The sequence below is a fragment of the Diospyros lotus genome, chromosome 15 (genome assembly GCF_014633365.1).
Source record: "Diospyros lotus cultivar Yz01 chromosome 15, ASM1463336v1, whole genome shotgun sequence".
Taxonomy (NCBI): Eukaryota; Viridiplantae; Streptophyta; class Magnoliopsida; order Ericales; family Ebenaceae; genus Diospyros; species Diospyros lotus.
In genome coordinates, this window is record NC_068352.1 from 20,375,294 (window position 1) to 20,398,570 (window position 23,277).

Genomic DNA, 23,277 nt, shown 5'->3' on the forward strand with positions numbered 1-23,277 from the left:
TGAGGGAAATCAATAATAGAGTTAGCTTCTTATTATAACAGGTTCAGTTAGTCACAAACTTATACATTTATAAGCACAACCTCAATGATCAAATGCAAGTAAATGCTCGTTCATTGATCAAAAAAGAAGGAAACAAACTACCCGAGACTCTGGGTTTAATTCCCCCAATTTAGTTGCAACATAATGCAGAGTGATTAAGCGGGTTTAGCTTGTCCATTATCGGTACTGTGAGCAGTGTGCTTGAAGTTGAATATACTGCCAAGTCCTCGTCCCTTGGCAAGTTGCTCCAGCTCTGAAATTTTGTGCTTTAGAAGCTCCACTTCTCTTGCTAGATCTTCATCTCGCTGCTTCATAGCCTGCAGAATGTTGTGCGAAAAAAATCACTGTTAAACTTTTTAACAAGAGAATGCAGCCTCTTTGAGAAGCAAACAATCCAACTAGATATTCATCAAACTCTAAATCACACGGATTAAAAGTAATGCAACTGATTATTACTTAATAGTCAGGCTGCCTGTAAAATTACATGAACATGGTACTGGATTATCATTGCCTCCCAAGTGAAGGACAAAGTGACAGCAGCAAAAACAATATGAGTTTTTGGTCATGACATCCCCACTGAAATGAATGAAATGAACCATTTTCAGGGAACCTGGTTCTGGTTTTCAATCTACCCATAGGTGTCGTCAATACTGTACTGGACAAGGTACTGAATTTGCTATTGGTATGGTATGATACCAGTACCGAGTGGTACCAAGATACCGTTTTGGATTTATAATAAAATAATAATATAGATTATAAAATATATAGACATAATAAATTTTTTAATAAAAATACCATATCCTAACATAAACATATATAATCTAAACAAAATAACAATTTTACATACACAAGATAAATAATATTTTCATTTACAGAATTGAGACAGATGAAGGGTTTAGAGTTTTCACTTTTGCCTACGCTAAATGAGAATAAAAGGTCAATTATGAAAAATAAAATAAAAAATTAAATTACCTAGAGAGAAAAAAAATTGCTTTGTGACCGGTATCGGGTGGTATGCCGGTATGTTTCAGTCAAAACCGGTCAGTATTGATCAGTATCTCGACTGAAACATTACCAAGCATATTTAGTATCGTCTTGTGACTAGTACAGTACATACCGCCTGGTACTGGCCAGTATGTATCATACGGTAGTTATCTACCGTTATGTGGAAAAATTTATCAACAATTTCCTGTATAGTCCATGAATTTCTGCCTATCTTAAAGATATTATGCACTTGATAGAAAAAATCACCTCTAGTTCATGAAAACAATTTTAAAGCTACAATTATGCACTTTTGGAGCAGAGTAGTTGATTCAATTTTGTGATGATTATTGATCTACTAACCAAACAATGGGACAAGCTTTTCCAAAATTACGTAGCCTGGCACAAAGGATGTATGCTTGGAGAAGCAATTGGCATTAATCAAATCCCCCCCAATCCATTCCGCAAAAGTAGAAAATATAACCCAATGCCTTGTGGTTACAGTTAATTAAAAAAAATGAAAAAAAAAATAATTTGAAGGATAGATTCTTTCAGTTAACCTGTAATTCTTGTCTGCGCAGTTCCTCCTTCCTGGCCTCCGATCTAGAGCTTCTTTGCACCTCAAAGATGACAGCAACTCCAGCAACCTAATTAGACAACCGCAAGTAAGTTTAGTATAAAAATTAAATAGTCCCTAGCAGCATAGAAAGTTCAGAGATGAGTGCATCAGGTCCATAAAGGCTGACAGATAATACGGCCAATAGATATTTCTCAACTGCCCAAGAGAACTCAAAATCAAAATATAGGTAAATGGGATACTAAGATTATAAAAAATTAAAAAGAAATCATCAAAATTTCCAAAATAGTACTGGAAGAATACCCATCAAAAGAACCAAAAAAGGACACCTGTTATATAAGTTGAGCACGGTCAGCTTATTACCAGTCTGTAATGCCGCCAAGTTGTTCTTCCTAAGGTAGTTTGTTTGAATGAATGGATTCGCAATGGCTATAAGGCTTTAATAAGAAACACAACCAACATCTCACGTAAGAAAATAATTCAAGCCCCCATATAAAGGCATTTTGAGTTCTAATTTTTTTCTTTCAGAAAGTGCTTTCAAGTAGAGACTGTTCGGATGAAACTGCAATAATGAAGTGTATTTTTTCCATTCTAATTACATAAATTTTAAGCTGCCATCACTGTATTAACACTTGATCACCATGGTAAAGGTGAGGCACAGATAAAGTTCTTTCCTCAACCTCCAACCATCAGTCACTATATGATATGTGGCTTAACCCGTCCTCAGTATACAGGCACGGTGGTGACAGTTGACTCATGAGTCTATGGCATCCAAGGAAGTGGAGGCAATTGAGCAGGAGTTGACCCCTAACGGCAGAAATACTATTGAGCAGGAAATAGAGGAAAAGTTCTGAATAGGAGGAGGAAAATAGTGCTCAAGTTAGCTTCACTCTTCTGTGGCAGAACTTTCCTCCACTTCAGCAACCCAGTTGGGCCACCTGAATTGCATCATACAGACATATAAATCAATAAGAAAACAGTGCAGTCTTCCATTTACATGAGAACAAATACTATCACATCTTAGCATAAAAGCCTGTGCATGCAACGAACTCCATATTTTCCAGCAGTACTTGATTTAATGAAGCTTCAGGAAAATAATGGGCATACATGTCACAAATATGAGTACACATGTACAAGAACTTATTACATGTGCCATGAAGCAGAAAGCATACTCATCAATCACCAAACAGAGCACTCACCAAACACCAGCAAGTTAGTGAAGCACAGCGAAACAACCAATTCAAGCATTACTCATGAATGCACAAGCATGTCAAAAATCTACTACAATGATAGACCAATATTCAAACAATGCAGGGATATGTAAAAAAGTTGATCTTGGAATAATTCTGATTGTTAGTAGAAGATCACATAATCAATACTACCGTAAACACAAAGAGTTCTCCAAGAAGATCTGCAACAGCTTGGACAGCTTTCTCCTCATTCAGAGGGTGAATTGCAACATCAGTGGCATGACCATATATGCGTCTTTGCATGTTGGTTGTGAATCGATGATTTGCCTGATTTAGTAACAGAAAAATCAAATTGTAGATGACATCAGATCTGTGTCCTGTATAAAGAAAAAAACATAAATTACAGGAATAAACACGATTGGCTTCTAATATGGTACAATAACATCTTAAGATACGTAATTTTGAGTACAAAGTTCTCAAGAAAGACCACATAACTACACAACAAAATTATGAAAATTGAACCAGGGTATCAAACCTGAAATGGAAAATGGTCAAAGCAGTCAAGTAATAGACTTAAAATATATATTGTTGACTTGAACAAATTAACAAAATATATATCACAAGTTATATACATAATTGTAATAATTTTTTTAGCATAATTACTAATTTATTATGGCAATATTTATTATTTTACAATTTTGTTTGTATGAAAAACTACCCTCACCAAAACCAACTTCAGGTACCCAGATTTTTTTGTTTTCCACACCCCCTCTTCTATCTATCAAACAGCTGTTGGCTACTCCCCTCCCAAATATGTTCCTCTCTCTCTCTCTCTCCCCCTCACGTGCGCGTGCAGATTTTGTTTTGATATTTAAAGATCCCTGAAGATCTGAGATTGGTGAATCTAGATTGTGGTTTACTAGGAAAAGAATTTTCCTTGATTTAACTTATGCTAATTCATCCAATTTCTGGTCAAACTGTCTGCTTCTTTTTAGGCTACCTAGCCCATTCTGGCAACCAGTTCCTGGTCTGATCCAATCTGGTTTTCCGAACAATGCCACATAAGAATCAGTTACAAGTAAACCCATTTCTGATAATATTGTATGGAGCTTGCACCTCAGATAATATTATATATATATATATATCTTAATTTTAGACTATCATTAAAGATAAGGAAATTTAAGGTTAATGTTTGATAATTTGATTTATGTTCCTAAAGGATAGCTGAAGTCAGAAAACCTCTAAAAACAATGATTATTGAAAATAAAAACAATTGCCCAACAATACTGTCAAGAAACTAGCAAAAGTTGCACAAAGCAATGGTGAAACATGTCTAAATCAAACTTTGACCTACATCAAATATTACTAAGCATGCCATTTTTATGAGTTATGGCATTTAATTTGTTGTGTAGGCAAGAAATTGGACTTTTAAGACCATCTAACAATTTGTACAAATTCATGCCAAAGACCACACACTAAAGGTAACTAGAAGGAAAAGAAATCATCAACAGGTTCAAAGTGACATAGGAGGACTCTGTATGGTATTTGTTTATCATGAAAAAACAGGAAAAAAAACGTAGAAATTGTTGAAAGAGCCAAGGGGTAAAACGTAAAGACGGAGAGTGGTATAATCAAATTTAGTCATAAAATATTGTCATTCCCCATTATGTGGTAACAAGGAAGATAATAATAAGGAACCAAGGAACATTTGAGTCTCAAATAAAAACAGTATTACACCGAGGGTTTATTTTGTCCCTATCCAGCACTAAAATCAGGTGAGAATTGTGTTGCACAGAGTCTGAAACCGTAAAGAAGATGGATGTCATTGAAGAGTTTGCAAGCTGAAGAATGCAGTGCTGATACATACTTACTGGAGGGCTAATTGCAAAGCATTCAATAAGAATGATCTGTTGTCCTTGGTTGCTCTATCTCAGAAGCTGGAGTGGCAAAGCAGTGTTTAAATTAAGGCCTTTTGAGCCTCATGAACTGAGTTCTACCAATGATACTCACCTCCAGGCAGATGCAGCCAGTGCCAAGGTCAGAAAGGTTGTTTGCCAAGGAATTCTACTTAATCAGAAGTCTAATCACTCTCATTGCCTAAATACTTGAGTGGACTTGGCCAATCCAATGACTAGTGTTATAGAAACTAGATCTATGTAAATATGGTAAGTAGAATATCCTAGAGTATAGTCCTAGGATCTAGACTGTATATATTGGAGTAATATGCAGCAACATGAATATACTGAAAGCATTTTCATTCATATTCGTCTGCAGATCCTTCTACCACGACGATGACCTCGATTCTTCCATCTCTGGAAGTGAGCCTTGATGATGCGGTCACCAATCAAGACTCGGCCCAAGGCCGACCCAACTAAACTGGAATAATATCACCAAAATAGTAGTGCCATAATGTTATTTTAATACTTCTTAAGTTTTAGAATTCTACTTGATTTAGGATTCTACTTTATATTTCTACTTGATTTAGGATTCTATTTCATGTTTCTACTTGATTTAGGATTCTACTTCATGTTTGATTAGAGTTTTATTTTTATTAGGATTCTAGTTAACTTTTATTTAGGATTTATTTCTATTAGAATTCTAATTGGATTTTGTTTTCCAAATATTAGATGGATTTGGGTTAGCCAAATACTATAAATATGCCTAGAATCTAGAGTTTGTAATCAAGTTTTTCTTAATCAAATTTCAGCAACCTATTTGGGTTTTCTTAGCAAAACAGTCTTGTTTTTGCGTCTTCTTGAAAGCCAAGCTTCGGCCATTGAAGTTTGCTCTTTCAAGTGTTTATTTTGGTGTGTTTTCTTCACACTCGCGCTACACGCTGCGTCAGGTGGTATCAGAGCGGTTAATCAACCAATCAGATGGCCAATCTTGAAGGTAACGGTAGCAACCAGCCTCGTGACGGTGATCAGGGGTTGTCCGCAGTTTGGAGAGCAATCGAAGAACAGCGGGAAGTAACTCGTACTATCCAGCAGCGATTGGAGCAACATAGCAACTAATTGGGCACCTTACTACGAGTTAACGATGACAGGAACTTGAATAATGGGGTGAATCAAGCCAAAGCGGGAAGACCACCCATTAATCATGTCCTTGTTAATCCTAGAAGACCAGTGATTGAAGATAGCGATGAAGAGGAAGATTATGGACATGAGCAATATACCTGTGTAGTGAGGAAGTTAATGCTATCTCAAAAGAATGAAGATATTACTCAACGGCATAAGCTTTTTCGCACGAGGTGTATGGTGAAAGGAAAAATCTTTGAGTTGATTATTGATAGTGGAAGTCAGGAGAACATCATAGGAAGAGACGTGGTGGCAAAGATACAGTTAACTCCTGAAAAACATCCAAGCCCTTACATGATTGGATGGATCAAAGAAGTTTGTGGCATACATGTGGATGAACGTTGCAGGGTGCCTTTCTCTATTGGTAAGTACTCCGACGAAATCTATTGTGATATTGTTGATATGGATGCTTGCCATATTTTATTTGGGAGGCCTTGGCAATTTGATGTGGATGCTACGCACTCGAGTAGGAAGAACACATATCAGCTTGAGAAAGAAGGTGTGCGTTATACTTTGTTACCCATAGTGGAAAAGAATCAAACCAAAGCTTATAAAGTGGAGCTTGATTTCAAAGATTATGTTGTGTCAGCAACCTCAACATTTGCAAACTCAGGTCTGATTTATGCTGCTAACATGACAGAAACTCCAAGGTTATTGACTCATACTGGGGTATTTTCCAGTCCCGATGGCTCAAGCATTGCTTCGCAACCCAAGGATGGTGGTGTTTCTTCTGATCGACTTGCGACTGTAAAGGAGATGGAGGTCATGGTAGCAAATCCTTCTACAGTTTATTCAAGCTCTGGCATGGTTGAATCGAAGGCAATAAGATCTACCAGATTAGAGAAGCGCTCAAGATGGAAGGTTCAACGTCCTCAATCTAACAGTAATAATGCAATGGAGGCAGAAGGCAACAAACATGGCGATGATTGGACCCATGCCAATGCTGATATGGCTAAGAAGGGGAGGAATGTCTTTGCTCATGTTCCCTTAGCAGAAAAGTTCAAGCGGTTTAGGAAGATGTCAAGCAAAAGTTGCACAAATAAGAAATATAAGGTGACAGCTGACAAGCATAGGAAGCACAAGGTATTTGAGATTGGAGATGAAGTTATGATCTTTTTGAAGAAGGAACGAATTCCAGCAGGAAAGCATAACAAGTTCAAGCCAAAGAAGTATGGTCCTTACAAGATTCCAAAGAAGACCAATGACAATGCTTATGTTGTGGATTTGCCTAATCATATGGGTATTTCTAAACATTCAAAGTGGCTAATATCTCTTCGTACTTATTGGATGTGGATTTGTCCAAACAGGATCAAAATTCGAGGTCGAATTTTTCTCAAGTGAAGGTGAATGATGCGGTCACCAATCAAGACTCGGCCCAAGGCCGACCCAACTAAACTGGAATAATATCACCAAAATAGTAGTGCCATAATGTTATTTTAATACTTCTTAAGTTTTAGAATTCTACTTGATTTAGGATTCTACTTTATATTTCTACTTGATTTAGGATTCTATTTCATGTTTCTACTTGATTTAGGATTCTACTTCATGTTTGATTAGAGTTTTATTTTTATTAGGATTCTAGTTAACTTTTATTTAGGATTTATTTCTATTAGAATTCTAATTGGATTTTGTTTTCCAAATATTAGATGGATTTGGGTTAGCCAAATACTATAAATATGCCTAGAATCTAGAGTTTGTAATCAAGTTTTTCTTAATCAAATTTCAGCAACCTATTTGGGTTTTCTTAGCAAAACAGTCTTGTTTTTGCGTCTTCTTGAAAGCCAAGCTCCGGCCATTGAAGTTTGCTCTTTCAAGTGTTTATTTTGGTGTGTTTTCTTCACACTCGCGCTACACGCTGCGTCACTTGACCTTCCCATCACTCTTTGCAAAGGTAACTTCAATGTACTCATCCTATATCTTCTTTAGCTTCTTACACACATTTGTCTCCCTCCCTTCAGTGCTTTATTTCATCTTTAGATTTGGTCTCGATTCCTAAATGTTTATCTGAAGCTCTTTCACACCATGGTTGGCATGTGGCTATGGTTGATGAGATTCAGGCCTTAGATGAGAATGGTACTTAGGATCTAGTTCCTTTACCTTCTAGGAAGATGGCTATCAGATGCAAATGGGTTTTCGTTGTTAAGGTTGTTAGAATTAGTATATTATATACAGTATTGTACATATATATATGTGTAATATATATATAATAGAGATAGGGTTGTACCTAGTGCTTTAGCTAGTTGTACCTTATTGGTATATATAGATATACCACATTGTGAATAAAAAAACACAACATTTTTCTCTCAAAACATGACATAGTATCAAAGGCACAAACTCTCTAGACCCAGTCACCCGACCACTGGACATCACCGACGGTCAAATCTCCACCATCAGTCAGTTCTTTCCATCGTCATTGGTCGATGACCTCTTCTCCACACCAGATCCAGCCGTCATTTATCAGATCTCGTGGCTGGTTTCACAGATCCGGCTGTTCCCGTCCAGATCCAACCACTCCCGTCTCAAATCTCATGGCTGGTTTCTCAAATCCGACCATTCCCGTCAAGATCCAGCCACTCCCGTCTCAGATCTTACAGCCACTTATCAGATCTCATGGCTGGTTTCTTAGGTCCAGCCGCTCCCGTTCAAATCCGGCTACCAGTCTTCAGATTTGGCCATTATTTCTTAGATCCAACCACCAATCCATCAGATCCGGTCAGATCTGGTTGTCAAACGTCCTATTTGGCCGTGATTTGCTTCCTCCTATGACAGTGACCCCATATCTACTTCTAGCCAGCCTTCTTCTTCACTTTCGTGGCAATCTATCAGACCATTGGCCTTAGATCTGGGTTTTACAGTTTCAGATTTGATTTGCAGCAACTTTCTCTGATTTCAGATCTGGGCTCCACAATTTTAGATCTGTTTCAGATTTGATTTGTAGTCTCGTTTCACAGTTTCAGATCTGATTTTTCTTTGCAATCTCAAATCTAGTTTGGTTGGGCTTGGTTTTCACTTTAGCCTCTTCAAATCCTTAAGTTGAGAGCACCCCTTCTCCTAATGTTGTGAGTTCTTCTTCACTTGTGTCTATTCATGTCCTTGTATCGTCTTTATCCGGTATTACAACCATTACTATTGACAAATTGAATGGTAAGAACTATATGTCTTGGTCAGCATCTATTCGAATGTGGTTTTGTGGGCAGGGTGTTAGTGACCATTTGACTAAGAGGCTTTCTGACATTGCTGAAGCAGATAGGACTCTATGGGATCGCATCGATGCACAATTGGTTACATTGTTAAATGTTGATTTAATCCCCTTATTTCGTGTCTACGAGAACTGTTTCGATATTTGGTCTCATTACTACATTACCCCTTGCCTATTAGTTGAAGGGGTAATGTAGTAATAAAGGGAGTAGGCGGTTGAAGCATAGAAGTGTGTAGAAGTTGGTAGTTAGTTGCTGTAATTCAAATGTTTGGCGCCTCCTTGAGGAGGATATATAAGCCAGCTCTTTCCGCTTAAGCAGGTATCAGAAAATACTATTGAATCACATTTCCCTCACCTATCTCTCTCTCGATTTTCTCTCTTTCTCTATCTCTATCTCTCTCTCTCAAATTTCACTACCTTCGGGTTTCTCTTTCGATCGCAATTCCGTCTGAATTGTAGTGGAAGCTATTGCCAGATCCGAGATTTGACACTTAGTAGCTATATAGTAATGATATCGTGCATTTATACACTATCATTAATAATTTATTCAGTATTAAAAAGGACTCAGATGTGCCTACTTACTTGGGTTGTATCCAGTCTGTTGTGACAGATTTTAACGCTATGCTCTCAGTTACAGCTGATCTTAATGAATACATGAAGCAGAGGGACAAGTTGTTTATGGTAATTACTCTGGCAGGCCTTTGGCCCAATATGGAGGGCGTTCCCACTCAAATCCTAAGTAGTCTCACCATTCCTACCATGGAAGAGGTGTTTGCTTAGATCCTTCGTAGTACACAAGCATTTTCTGAGGCTTCAGTTGGAGAGCGATCTATACTTGCCTCTCAGACTCCTAGATCTTCCTCTGTGATTGGACCTAGAGGTGGTCGTGGTCGAGGTGCTAGGCGTGGTCGTAGTGGTAGGCACCTTTGTTGTAATTATTGTCATCACCCTGGTCATTATAAGGATACATGTTATGCACTCCATGGTCACCCTCCTAAGGCTTATGTTGCAATTCCTAAGAGTATAGACATAGTCTGTGGTACCTGATATCTCTCACACTGAGTGACCAACCTTTGCATATACAATCTCTGCTGAGGAGTTAGCTGAGTATCGTCAGCTTCGGGCAACTCGACAGGCCTCATCTCTCGTAGCTTCTATTGCCTAGGGATCTACTTCTTCTGCACAGTCATCTAATGGTACTCCTCATATTTGCGTTACTCATTCTCAGCTTAGTCCTTAGATTCTTGATTTAGCGGCTTCAGAGCATATTTCTGATAATAAGTCCTTATTCTTTCATTTTGATTTCTCTACGTCCCTTCCTCCTATCATTGTGGCTAATGGGTCTAAAACCTTTCCCACTAGTATCGATAGGGCTGATTCATTTCCATCTATTTCTCTTAATTCTGTTTTACATGTCCCTAGTTGTCCATATAGTCTCATTTCTATTAGTCGTCTCACTTGTTTTTTGAACTGTCGTGTTATCTTTGATTCTGATTCTGTTTTTGTGCAGGATCGGGGTATGGGACGAACGATTGGCACTGGACGTGAGTTTGAGGGACTTTACCATCTTGCCCTGCCGTCCTCTACGACATCTACTTGTGCTACTATAAGGGTATCTCCTCTTCAAATTCATTCACAACTTGGTCATCCTCACTTATCTACTCTTTGACAGATAATTCCTTCATCGTCTTCGTTGACTATTCTAGAATGTGAGTCTTGTCAACAAGGAAAATATGTTCGTTCTTCGTATCCTAGTTGTCTTAACAAACGAGCGGATGCTCCCTTTGATCTTGTCCATTCAGATATTTGGGGTCCTAGTAGAGTTAAGTCTAAACAAGGTTTCTCCTATTTTGTTACATTCATTGATGATCATTATCGTTGTACTTGGCTTTACTTAATGAAAGATTGTATTGAATTGCAATCTTTATTCACTTCTTTTTGTAATGAAATTTCTACTCAATTTGGTCGTTCCATTTAGATTCTTCACAATGATAATGCCAAGGAATATTGTTCTCATGCATTTCAAACTTTTCTCTCATCTCGGGGTATTGTTCATCAGTTCTCTTGTCTTTATACTCCACAACAAAATGGAGTGGCTGAACGTAAAAACTGCTATCTCATTGAGACTGCTCAGACACTTCTCCTTCACATGCATGTTCCTCCTATCTTTTGGGATACCGCTCTTCTCACTTCTAGTTATCTAATCAACCAGATGCCATTCCACTTACTTTACTTTTTCCTCGTGATCCCATCTATCCTATCCCCCTTCGTCTCTTCGGATCAACTTATTTTGTCCATCTTCTTTCCCTTGGTCGTGATAAATTATCTCCTCGCTCGATCAAGTGTGTGTTCCTAGGCTACTCTCGTCATCAGAAGGGATATAAGTGCTACTCCCTTGAACTTGGTAGATACTTTCTCTCTTTTGAAGTCACATTCTTCGAGTCTACACCTTTTTTCTCTTCTTCATCTAATGGATCTTCTTCCTCCCTTCATGAGATCCTACCCATCCTTTCTTTTCCTTATCTGGTCCCAGTACCTGTTTCTGTTCCTCTCCAAACTTATCAGCATCATTCTAAGCCTCCATCAGTGTCTTTAACTCTTGCTCCTCCTATTGTAGATGATGGTATTTCTCCAGACTCATGTCTTCCTCCAGATGGTGCCATTATTCTGTCTCCCTTTGACTGTGTCCAAGTTCCCGTTCAGTGTCTGGATGGTTTTATTGATCGTCTAAAGGCTCAATTGGTTGCTAAGGGCTATACTCAAATTTTTTGCCTGGATTATGGTGATGCATTCTCTCCCGTGGCTAAGATTGCTTCTGTTCCTATTTTTCTTGCTTCTATTCAACAATGGCCTCTTTATCAGCTGGATGTTAAAAATGTTTTTCTTTATGGCGACCTTCAAGAGGAAGTGCATATGGAGCAACCTCCTAGTTTTGTTGCTCAGGGGGAGTCCCGACTGGTATGTCGCCTAAAGAAGTCCTTATATGGTCTGAAGCAATCTCCTCAGTGCTAGTTTGGTCGCTTCAGTTTGGTCATCCAATCTTTTAGTATGAGTAGAAGTGAAGCTGATTATTCTGTTTTCTATTGCCATTCTCTTGGTGGAGTCATATTATTGGTCGTGTACGTAGATGACATTATTATCACAGGAGATGATGATGTTGGTATTAGGAAATTGAAGACCCACTTGCATTCTTATTTTCAGACCAAAGATTTGGGAAGGTTAAAGTATTTTCTTGGCATTGAGGTAGCTTAATCTGCCCATGGTGTGTGCATCTCTCAAAGGAAGTATGCCTTAGATATTTTGGAAAAGACTGATATGCTTGATTCCTGGCCTATAGATACTCTTATGGATCCTAATGTTATGCTTGTACGAGGACAGGGGGAGCCATTGGAGGATTCTTGGCAATATAGGAGACTGGTTGGGAAGCTTAATTATCTCACCATCACACTGCCAGACATTTCTTTTGTTGTTAATGTGATAAGTCAATTCTTGGACTCTCCATGTGATAGTCAGGGTATCTTGAGATACATTAAAAGTGCTCCTAGTAAAGGCTTGTTGTTTGAGAACAAATGACACAAATAGGTTGTTGGATATGCTGATGCAGATTCGGCTGGTTGTCCCACAAATAGGCACTCTACCTCGGGTTATGTATTCTGATTGGAGGAAATTTGGAGTCTTGGAAGAGTAAGAAACAGAATGTGGTGGCTAGATCTAGTGCATAAGTGGAATATCGGGCTATGACTTTAGCCACATGTAAGTTGATTTGTCTCAAGAAACTCTTATGGAGTTGAAGTTTAGAGATTCGGGACCTATGCAACTTATTTGTGATAATTAGGCAGCTCTTTATATTGCCTCTAATCTAGTTTTTCATGAGCAGACCAAACACATAGAGATAGATTGTCACTTTGTGAGATAAAAATTGATTTCTAGAGAGATTAATACATCATTTGTTGGCTCTAATGACCAACTGGCTGATCTTCTTACCAAGTCGTTATGAGGTCCACGACTTGCCTATATTTGTACCAAGCTAGGCACATATGATATCTATGTACTTGCTTGAGGGGGAGTGTTAGAATTAGTATATTATATACAATGTTGTACATATATATATGTGTAATATATATATAATGGAGATAGGGTTGTACCTAGTGCCTTCTAGTTGTACCTTATTGGTATATATAGATATACCACATTGTGAATAAAAAAACACAACATTTTTCTCTCAAAACATCACAAAGGTTAATCCTAAAGGTTCTGTGGCTTGGCTTAAAGCCCGTTTAGTTCCAAAAGGGTATGCTTAGACCTATGGTGTTGATTTTTCTGATACGTTTTCTCTAGTGGCTAAATTTGCTTATGTTCGCTTGTTTATCTATCTAGCTGCTACTAATGATTGGCCCCTCTATCAACTCGATGTCAAGAATGCTTTTCTTCATGATGACCCACAAGAGGAAGTCTATATTGAGCAATCACCTAGGTTTGTTGCCAGTCAGGCAAGGTTTATAAACTTTGAAAATCCCTATATAGTCTAAAACAAAGTCCTCGCGCTTGGTTTGGACAATTTAGTGAGGTTGTTCAAGAGTTTGGACTTAAAAAAAAGTTCCTATGATCATTCTATGTTCTATCAACAATTGAAGGCTGATATAGTATTATTAGTTGTATACGTTGATGATATTGTTATCACAGGGATTGACAATGCGGGCATTGCAGCTCTTAAGTCCTTCATCTAGTTGAGATTTTAGGCCAAGGACTTGGGAGAGTTGAAATATTTCTTGGGAATTGAAGTAATGAGATAAAAAAAGGTATCTTTCTCTCTTAACATAAATATGTTCTTGATCTTTTGATTGAAATAGGGAAGCTGGGGCTCAAACCATGTAGTGCGTCAGTGATTAAAAACTAGGAAGCAAGGAAACGGCCCGTATTTGCCGTTTTGGCATTTTCGAACCGTTTTGCGTTTCGAAAACGGGAAAAACGGCCCGAAACTTTTTTAGGCCGTTTCTGTAATTTATAAAAAGTTTTGGGCCATTTCAAAATTTATATAAATTTGTTGGAAACACATTTCCAGCGAGTGCCGAACAGATCGGGCAAGAATCCCAACAAATACTTTCCCTCTTTTCTTTTCAGTATTCTTCTTCAGTCTCTTTTGTCCCTCTTTCCTATTTTCTTTTGAGTCTTCTTCTTTTTCTTCCAGCGATTACTTTCCAAATCCCACATCCCCTCTTGCTACTTCCTTGCCACAGTTCACCGAAGATGAGGCCCATCACTTTGATTTCCAATTCCTTCACCACCGGTCGCGGTCATTCCTTCTCGCCCCTCTCGTTGCCAGTCTTAGTTCGTTTTCCTTCTCGCTTCTATTTCGTTCTCTTTCTCCCTGCTTGTTGCTCTAAGTAACCCCCCCCCCCCCCCCCCCCAATAATGCAGTGTACTCCAAACTTTGCACTATGCAATTTCATTTTCTTGGTATTTTCCAATGTAATTGTTGTCTTTTAACAATTATTGTTTGCTCCAGATTTCTTTTACATGAAACGAGAAAGATAGTTTAGTATTTGTTGAGTTATATGGTTATAGTCTAAGGTTAATCCTAATATAGAGCCCATGGCCCATTGTATTTGTATATATATATAGGTGTATAGTCTATGGATTTTATTAAGTGGTTTTATACATATTAAAAACTAGGTTTATTTCAAGCTTCACATGGTATCAGAGCCAAAACACAAACCCTAACTTTTAATACAAACCCTAGCAGCCACCATACAAACCCTACCCATCGCCGCCGTCGCAGTTGCCGCCACTGCCACCCACATCACCGACGAACACCGTCGGTCACGTCGCCACCAACTGCCGCAGCCTGCCGTGCCATCGCCATCGCCGCCCATTGCGTTTCTACCGCGCGCGCTACTAATCAGCTGCGGGTCTTCACCGTCCAACCACCGATCACGCACACCACCACCGCCATTGCGTTCGCCGACCTCCGATCTGTTGACCCCCGGAGGATCGTCGCCGTTGCCGCCGCCACGTGCCGCCTCTCTGGCACTGTTCACGGAGATGTTTTTGCTCCGATCTCTCTCACCAGTGCTTCGATCGCAACGCCGTCTTCACCATTGGACTCGCCTCCTTCAGTCCATCCAAGCCCAGGTGGTTTCGTCGCCATCCGCTTCCATCCGCGGCCGCTGATCACCGGCATCCACCATCTGCCGTTGCTCCAGAGTACTTGTTCTCTGTGCTGGATCATCCAACTTGTATTTTTTGGTTTATTTGACCCTTTGGTTTCAAATCTGTTGATATTGTAAGGCTCCCTTTTATCCAACATGGCTGGTACTAGTAAATCTGGCTCCTTTTCTGGTATTTTGTCTCCCTCTCCAGCTATTGCTACTGAGAAGTTGATGGGTAGTTCCAATTATATCTCTTGGTCCAAGGCGGTTGAATTATGGTGTATGGGTCAAGGCTTACAGGATCATCTAACTATCAAGGCCGAGAATGTGACCACAAACAAACCCGAGTGGCAAAGAGCTGATGCTCTGTTGTACAGTCTCCTGTGGTAGTCAATTGATCCCTCTCTTCATCCGATCTATACTAACTATACCACGTACTGTGAATTGTGGGCTCAGGCCAAGGTGTTATACACTAATGACATTCAACGCCTGTATTTAGTGGTGTCTAATCTGCTCAGTTTACGACAATAGAGTTTGACTCTTCCTGATTTTCTTGGTCGGATGGTCTCTATTAAAGCTGAATTTAACTCCTTGTTACCTGCTGGTAAGACTGTTGCAGAGGATCTAGCTCAGCGGGATATGTTCTTCATGGTGTGTACTCTTGCTGCCATTGGTCCTGAGCTTGCTCCTGTTCGTGATCAGATTCTTGTTAGTCCTACTGTACCTACTATGGATGAAGTGTATTCTCGTCTTCTTCGGGTTTCATCTGTTCCTACGATGTCTCCCTCTTCTGCAGGTGATCATTCAGTCATGGCTTCTCAGGTTCAGAGTAGTGGCGAATAGGGCGGAGATCGTGGTAATCGGGGCAAACGCCCCAAATGTAACTATTGTCACAAGTGGGGGCATACTAAGGAATAGTGTTATAAGTTGCATGGCCGCCCTCCTCGTGTTAATGTTGCTCATGTTGATGGTTCTCGATCTGAGTCCTTTGATGGTCATCCACCGCAATCTGTCTTTCTCACTGGGGCTGACTATGATGAGTATCTCAAGTATAAGACGTCCCAGCAAACCTCATCCACAGTTGCTTCTGTCGCCCATTCTGGTGATTCCACTGCCTGTCTCGCTCAGTCATCCTCTTTGGGACCATGAGTCTTAGACTCAGGTGCTTCTAACCATATCTCTGGTAATCTCCATTTGTTCTCTCATTTTACTAATTCCATTTCTTTACCTTCTGTAACATTAGCCAATGGGTCCAAAGCGGTTGCTAAAGCTATTGGCACTGCCAAACCCTTACCTTCTCTGCCTTTAGATTTTGTCATTTATCTTCCTCATTGTCCCTTTAATCTTGTCTCTGTTAGTAAACTTACGCGTGCCTTAAATTGTTCTATCACCTTTGATGATCATTCTGTTACTATCCAGGATCGCGGTACGGGACAGATGATTGGCGTCGGATGTGAGTCGCATGGTCTCTATCATCTCAACCTTCCTGCATCGCCTATTGCTTGCTCGGTGACTGAGTCACCTGCTCTTCTCCACAATCGTTTGGGACATCCTAGTTTGGCTAAGTTTCAGAAGATGATCCCCAGTTTATCTAGTTTGTCGTCTTTTCATTGTGAGTCTTGTCAACTTGGAAAGCAGTCTCGCACTTCTTTTCCAAAGCGTGTCAATAATCGGGTTGTGTCCCCGTTTGCTTTACTTCATTCTGATGTTTGGGGTCCTAGTCGTGTCGTGTCTGTTTTGGGTTTTCAATATTTTGTAACGTTTATCGACGATTATTCTCGTTGCACATGGTTATATTTAATGAAAAATCGTTCTGAGTTATTCTCAATTTTTGAATCCTTTTGTGCTGAATTCAAAACACAATTTCATACCTCTGTCCAAGTATTGCGCAGTGACAATGCCCCTGAGTATTTTTTATTCCCTTTACTACCTTTATGTCTTCTCAGGGGATCTTGCATCAATCATCTTGTGCATATACACCACAGCAGAATGGAGTTGTTGAGCGTAAAAACAAACATTTGATTGAAACTGCTCGCACTCTTATTCTACATCATCATGTCCCCTTTCGCTTTTAGGCTGAAGCTGTCCTTGCTACTTGCTATCTCATTAACAGGATGCCCTCATCGGTTCTTCAACACCAGATTCCTCACTCTCTCTTTTTTCCTGATCAACCATTATATATTCCTCACTCTCCTACTACTTCAGCGGCTCCTGCTGCCTCACATCTTGCTTCAGTCTCTCCACCTGCCACGGTCTTGCCTTCTGAGGATTTGCTTCCTATTGCCCTTCGGAAAGGTACCCGTCCTTCTCGCAATCCTCACCCCATTTATAATTTTCTTAGCTATCACCGTCTCTCGTCTCCTTTTTGTGCTTTTGTGTCTTCCTTATCCTCTGTTTCAGTACCTAAGACTGTTAGTGAGGCACTTTCTGATCCGGGGTGGCGACAAGCAATGGTGGATGAGATGACTGATTTGCATTCCAATGGTACTTGGGATTTAGTTCCTTTACCCCCAGGGAAATCTCTTGTTGGTTGTCGATGGATCTATACTGTCAAGGTGGGTCCTGATGGGCAGGTTGATCGCCTCAAGGCTCGTTTGGTTGTCAAAGGGTATACTCAGGTTTATGGTCTTGACTATGGTGACACTTTTTCCCTTGTTGCTAAGATGTCATCTGTGCGTTTGTTTCTCTCTATAGCAGCTATGTGCCACTGGCCGTTGTATCAACTGGACATTAAGAATGCCTTCTTACATGGTGAGCTTCAAGAGGAGATTTATATGGAGCAACCTCCTGGGTTTGTTGCTCAGGGGGAGTCTGGGCAGGTTTGTAAACTCCGTCGCTCACTATATGGGTTGAAGCAGTCTCCTCAAGCCTGGTTTGGTCGTTTCAGTGCTATCATTCAAGACTTTAGTATGACTCGTAGTGAGTCTGATCATTCGATTTTTTATAAACACACATCACAGGGGAGGTGTATATATTTGGTTGTCTATGCGGATGATATTGTTATTACAGGTGATGATCAAGATGGTATTATTCAGTTGAAGAAACATCTTTTCCATCATTTTCAGACTAAGGACTTGGGGTTACTTAAATACTTTCTTGGCATAGAAGTTGCTCAGTCCAGTTCTGGTATCGTTATCTCTCAACGGAAGTATGTGTTAGATATTCTGGAAGAAACTGGGATGCTTGATTGTAAACCTATAGATTCTCCTATGAACCCTAATGTAAAGCTCTTACCAGGACAGGGGGAGCCTCTTACTAATCCTGGAAGATACCGCAGGCTAATCGGAAAACTTAATTATCTCACTATCACTCGGCCAGATATTTCTTTCTCAGTCAGTGTTGTCAGTCAGTTTTTACAGTCTCCTTGTGATAGCCACTGGGATGCGGTAGTCCGGATTCTCAGGTACATTAAGGGAGCTCCAGGTAGAGGACTATTGTATGAGGACAGAGGTCATACTCGAGTAGTCGGATGTTCTGATGCTGATTGGGCAGGTTCTCCTTCTGACAGACGGTCTACTTTAGGATATTGTGTTCTAGTTGGGGGAAACCTAATATCTTGGAAAAGTAAGAAACAGGAGGTTGTTGCTAGGTCGAGTGCCAAAGCAGAATATCGTGCTATGTCCTTGGCAACGTGTGAATTTATCTGGTTAAAACAATTGCTTCAGGAGCTCAAGTTTGGGGAGATATCACAGATGAGATTAATTTGCGACAATCAAGCTGCATTACTTATTGCTTCCAATCCAGTCTTTCATGAGAGGACCAAACATATCGAGATAGATTGTCACTTCATTTGAGAGAAGATTTTATCTGGCTGTATTACCACAAATTTTGTCAATTCTAATGACCAGTTAGCAGATGTCTTCACTAAGTCTCTTAGGGGTCCTCGAATTGAGTATATTTGTAGCAAGCTTGGCGCATATGATATATATGCTCCAGCTTGAGGGGGAGTGTTGAGTTATATGGTTATAGTCTAGGGTTAATCCTAATATAGAGCCTATGGCCCATGGCCCATTGTATTTGTATATATATATAGGTGTATAGTCTGGATTTTATTAAGTGGTTTTATACATATTAAAAGCTAGGTTTATTTCCTAAGCTTCACAGTATTGATTAACCTTGTAAAGCCAATGATTGAAGAATGGAACAGGAATCAAAATTAAACAATCATTTTATTTATTTCTGCAAGGTGAGATGAACAATCAATTTTTGAACTATGTGGAAATGAAACTTTCCATTGGAGTTTGATTTGGTGGAATTTGATCTTATATTATAAACCCTATATTTGATTTTATATTGATTTAAAAACAAAATTCTATTTGTTTGTATTACGCTTGAACTATTTTTTATGTATAAAATTATATTTGCAAAAAAGCCCTTATATTTTTTAAATTTATAGTTTACCCCGCGTTTCCGTTTCCGACATTTTTAGAAAAAAATTGTTTTTGCGTTTCTGTTTCCTATCAAAAACATTTCCCGTTTCCGTGCAACCTAGATTACAAACCTACAAATTATAGCCGATGAGGGAGAGTTGTTTGAAAATCTTAAAATGTATAAAAGGTTGGTTGGTAAATTGAACTATCTAACCGTGAGTCCGTGACTTGTCCAGATATTGCTTATCCTGTCAGCATTGTAAGTCAATTTATGTCCTCTCCCATAATAGCTCATTGGAGCAAATTTTGTGTCAAATAAAAGGAGCCCTAGGACTTGGTATCTTATATAAAAATTGTGGGCACTCTAATGTTGAATGCTTCATAGATGTAGATTGGGCATCTTCTAAGGTTGACAGGAGATTGACAACGGGATCTTGTGTCTTCGTTGGTGGAAATTTGGTTTCATGAAAAAGTAAGAAGCATAATGTAATATCTCGATCTAGTGCAGAGTCAAAATATTGAGCAATGGCACAATCAATGTGTGAACTTATGTGGATCCATCAACTGATAAGTGAAATTGGATTGGGCAATTCTCTACCTATGAAGCTATGGTATGATAATCAAGCTGCTCTTCAAATTGCATCAAATCTGATTTTTCACGAGAGAACCAAACACATTGAAGATGATTGTCATTTCATCCGAGAAAAAATCCAACAAAACATTATATCAATTGGTCATGTCAAAACAGGCGAACAACTAGGTGATATATTCACAAAGGCATAGAATGGTTCGAGAATTGACTAGCTATGTAACAAGCTGGGTATGAATAACATCTATGCTCCAACTTAAGGGGGAGTGTTGTAGAAACCAAAACTATGTAAATATGGAAAGTAGAATATCCTAGAGTATAATCCTAGGATCTAGACTGTATATATTGGTGTAATGTGCAGCAATATGAATATACTAAAAGCATTTTTGTCCATATTCTTACAACTAGAGGACTTAAAGGGACTTGAAATGGAAAACATAAAAAATGGCGTGGTTAAAGCCTATGGAAACGATCACCAATGGTGGAAACTCAACTGATTTTTGAAAATCCAAGACCTTAAGGTCAATGAGAAAAAGTACATCATCTGTGGAGTTGTACTATAATTATATTTGATTTGAAACCTAAATTACTATTCAAGCTTAAGAGTGCTTGATAACAGTAATGCATTTAAGGAGGTTGTGCAATATGCACTTAATAGGCTTATGACATGTCTTTGTTGAAGTGTATTAGTTAAACTGGTAGCCTATCTATATGACTGTTGGATGTGGTCCCTCACATGTGCCTGGGCTAGGTCTTTAGAGCAACCATGAAATCCATGTGTTAGATTCAGGAACTAAATGACGATTATGTACGAGATATGTTCTACTTGTCAAATAACCCTTGGTTCAAAGCACATTCACCATACCAGGCTCATCAACTTTGCCTTCATAGAGAACTGAAGGTTCAAGCCACAACTACAATATTTTTATGTTTAGGCATAAATCTTCTATTCTGAAAATATGTACATTAATTTTGAAAATGGTGGAACATTTAAGAAAATTTTAGAAAATTGTAATTATATAGACATGTTGTGTTGGAAATGTTGTATTTTTATAAGTAAATGGCACTGAATAGAGGATCCTGTGTTGGAAGGAAAAGACCAATAGAAGGTATTAACAAATTCCAATTTGTACCTACATTTTGCTTTAGTAGCAATATTGAGTGTGGCCGAGGTTCGTCCACTAGTAAAGCCTCAAAGACCCAAGTGTATGCAAGTATGGTGCAATATGGCACTTTGATGGCAGCACTAGACATTTGCACTAAGTATTGGAGCAAATAGCCATCAGATCAGGACCATTGGTTTTTGGACCATTATGAGGCTCAGGTGTGGTTGAATTTAAACCGCAAGACACTTCTGAGTAGATCCACTTGAGGGCTAATGGTGTAAGATCAAACAATTAGATCAAGACCATTGTTGAGAAAATGACTTAAGGGCCAAAATCAATTCACTGTATGGAAGTAATGCAACCAGATGATCAGAATTCAGACAGCTAAAAGTAATTGGAAGATAATGGCAGTTAGTGGCTGAATAATAGTCACTTAGCCCGCAAAAGTACTTCATAAAAAGGGACAATCAAATTTTCCTTTAAAAGAATTGATACAAGTTTTCTCTCAGTTTATTTACATCTACAATTTCCATTCTTGATATTGTTCTTCTTCAAACCAATTCTGTTATTCTACAGAAACAGGACTCAATTTTATTGTCAGAAAAGTTGAATCCAAAGGTGTTTTGGATGGACTTATATTGTGCAAAAGGGCAGTTGATCTTCAGATTTATTATCTGGGGTATCCTGGAGGCAAATTTTCTGTAACCTGTTGCACCCCAGAACAGTACTATTACAAGGATTAACAGTAGGTGGGGTCAATTACATGGATTCTAAATCCCCAATGATCCTATCTATGGTCATTTTCTTGGACATTATATTCCATATCACGTGTAAGAGTTTCTGACCAAGCTTTCTTGGCCTTTCTCTACCTGTCTTGCAAGTGAGGGTACGGTTGATCTTTCATAACTGAATGTTATGAGCTCGAATTGTGGAAACAACCTCTTTGTAAAACAAGGGTAAGGCTATATGCTAAAACTAGCCCACAAAGCAAGAGCCTTGCACACTAGGGACACCCTCTTTACCTCTCTCACTAAAGATTTATCTCTTCATAGGCGTGTCCAGTAATCTTCTTCTCACACATGTCCAACAACAATAACAACAAATAAGCCATAATCCCACGAGGAAAGGTTGACTCATGTCCAAATCATCTTAATCGTGTCTCAGACATCTTATTCTTCATTCGCGCCACAGTTTCAAGTCATTTCAGACATTCACATTCATTCACAAATTCTCCGAAACAGAACGCAATGAGTTTCTAACTAACAAGTAGCGGTAAACTAAAAAGCACTGAGGAAATACACTGCCATTTGGCCTGTGATCAGAACTGAATTCAGCATAATTGAAGAAAAGCAGAATAATAAGCCACGAAAGTAAATCACCACCCCGATTTCTACATACATATATGTACTTAGATACACACATATAGAGAAAAAAATTTTGAAAAGAAAGGCGAATTAAAGATCGAATGACCTGGGCAACGTTGACGATGAACCGACGGAACTTGGGGTGCAAGCCAGCCTCTTTCTTGAGCCGATTAGCGATGGGCTTGCACGCCGTTTTCAGAGCTAGTGTTCCGAGCTTGACAACGGGTAATATCATTTCCCTTCCTCTGTTCTTAACTCTGTAACTCAATAACTATCTGAAACTATCGTTGTCATGCGTGTGAAGGAAGAGCACGCACACCATCTGTTCGACCTTTCGATTCCGAGAATGCGGAAGGCTCGACTAATCTGGACGTTGATTTTGAGTCTGCGCTTCTCCAAGCGGCGAAACTCAACAGGGCAAGAACAATTAGAAGAGAGGGTAAAACTGTAATTTCATATTATGTATAAAAAGAGAGGGATAATTCTCAAACTTAGGTTTATAATGAATTTTAAAATAAACGATAAAAGACATTTTTTTTTTATTTTCTATTCTAAGATTTAGTTTTTATCAAATACTATCAGACCATTACTCTTTTTTTAAAGAAAATGTCACGTCATATTAAAATGTTAAATAAT

At 39.0% G+C, this 23,277-nt stretch overlaps 1 protein-coding gene across 1 annotated transcript; it reads right to left on the bottom strand.

Moving 5' to 3' along the window:
- Window positions 1–23,039, bottom strand: LOC127792647 (uncharacterized). The gene is made up of 4 exons (XM_052323246.1): window positions 22,748–23,039; window positions 2,980–3,114; window positions 1,581–1,667; window positions 1–356 (listed from the first exon to the last, which is right to left on the bottom strand). Exons 1-4 carry the CDS (start codon window positions 22,874–22,876, stop codon window positions 195–197), a joined length of 513 nt encoding a protein of 170 aa, XP_052179206.1. The 5' UTR covers window positions 22,877–23,039; the 3' UTR covers window positions 1–194.
- Between the last annotated feature and the right edge of the window lie 238 nt (window positions 23,040–23,277).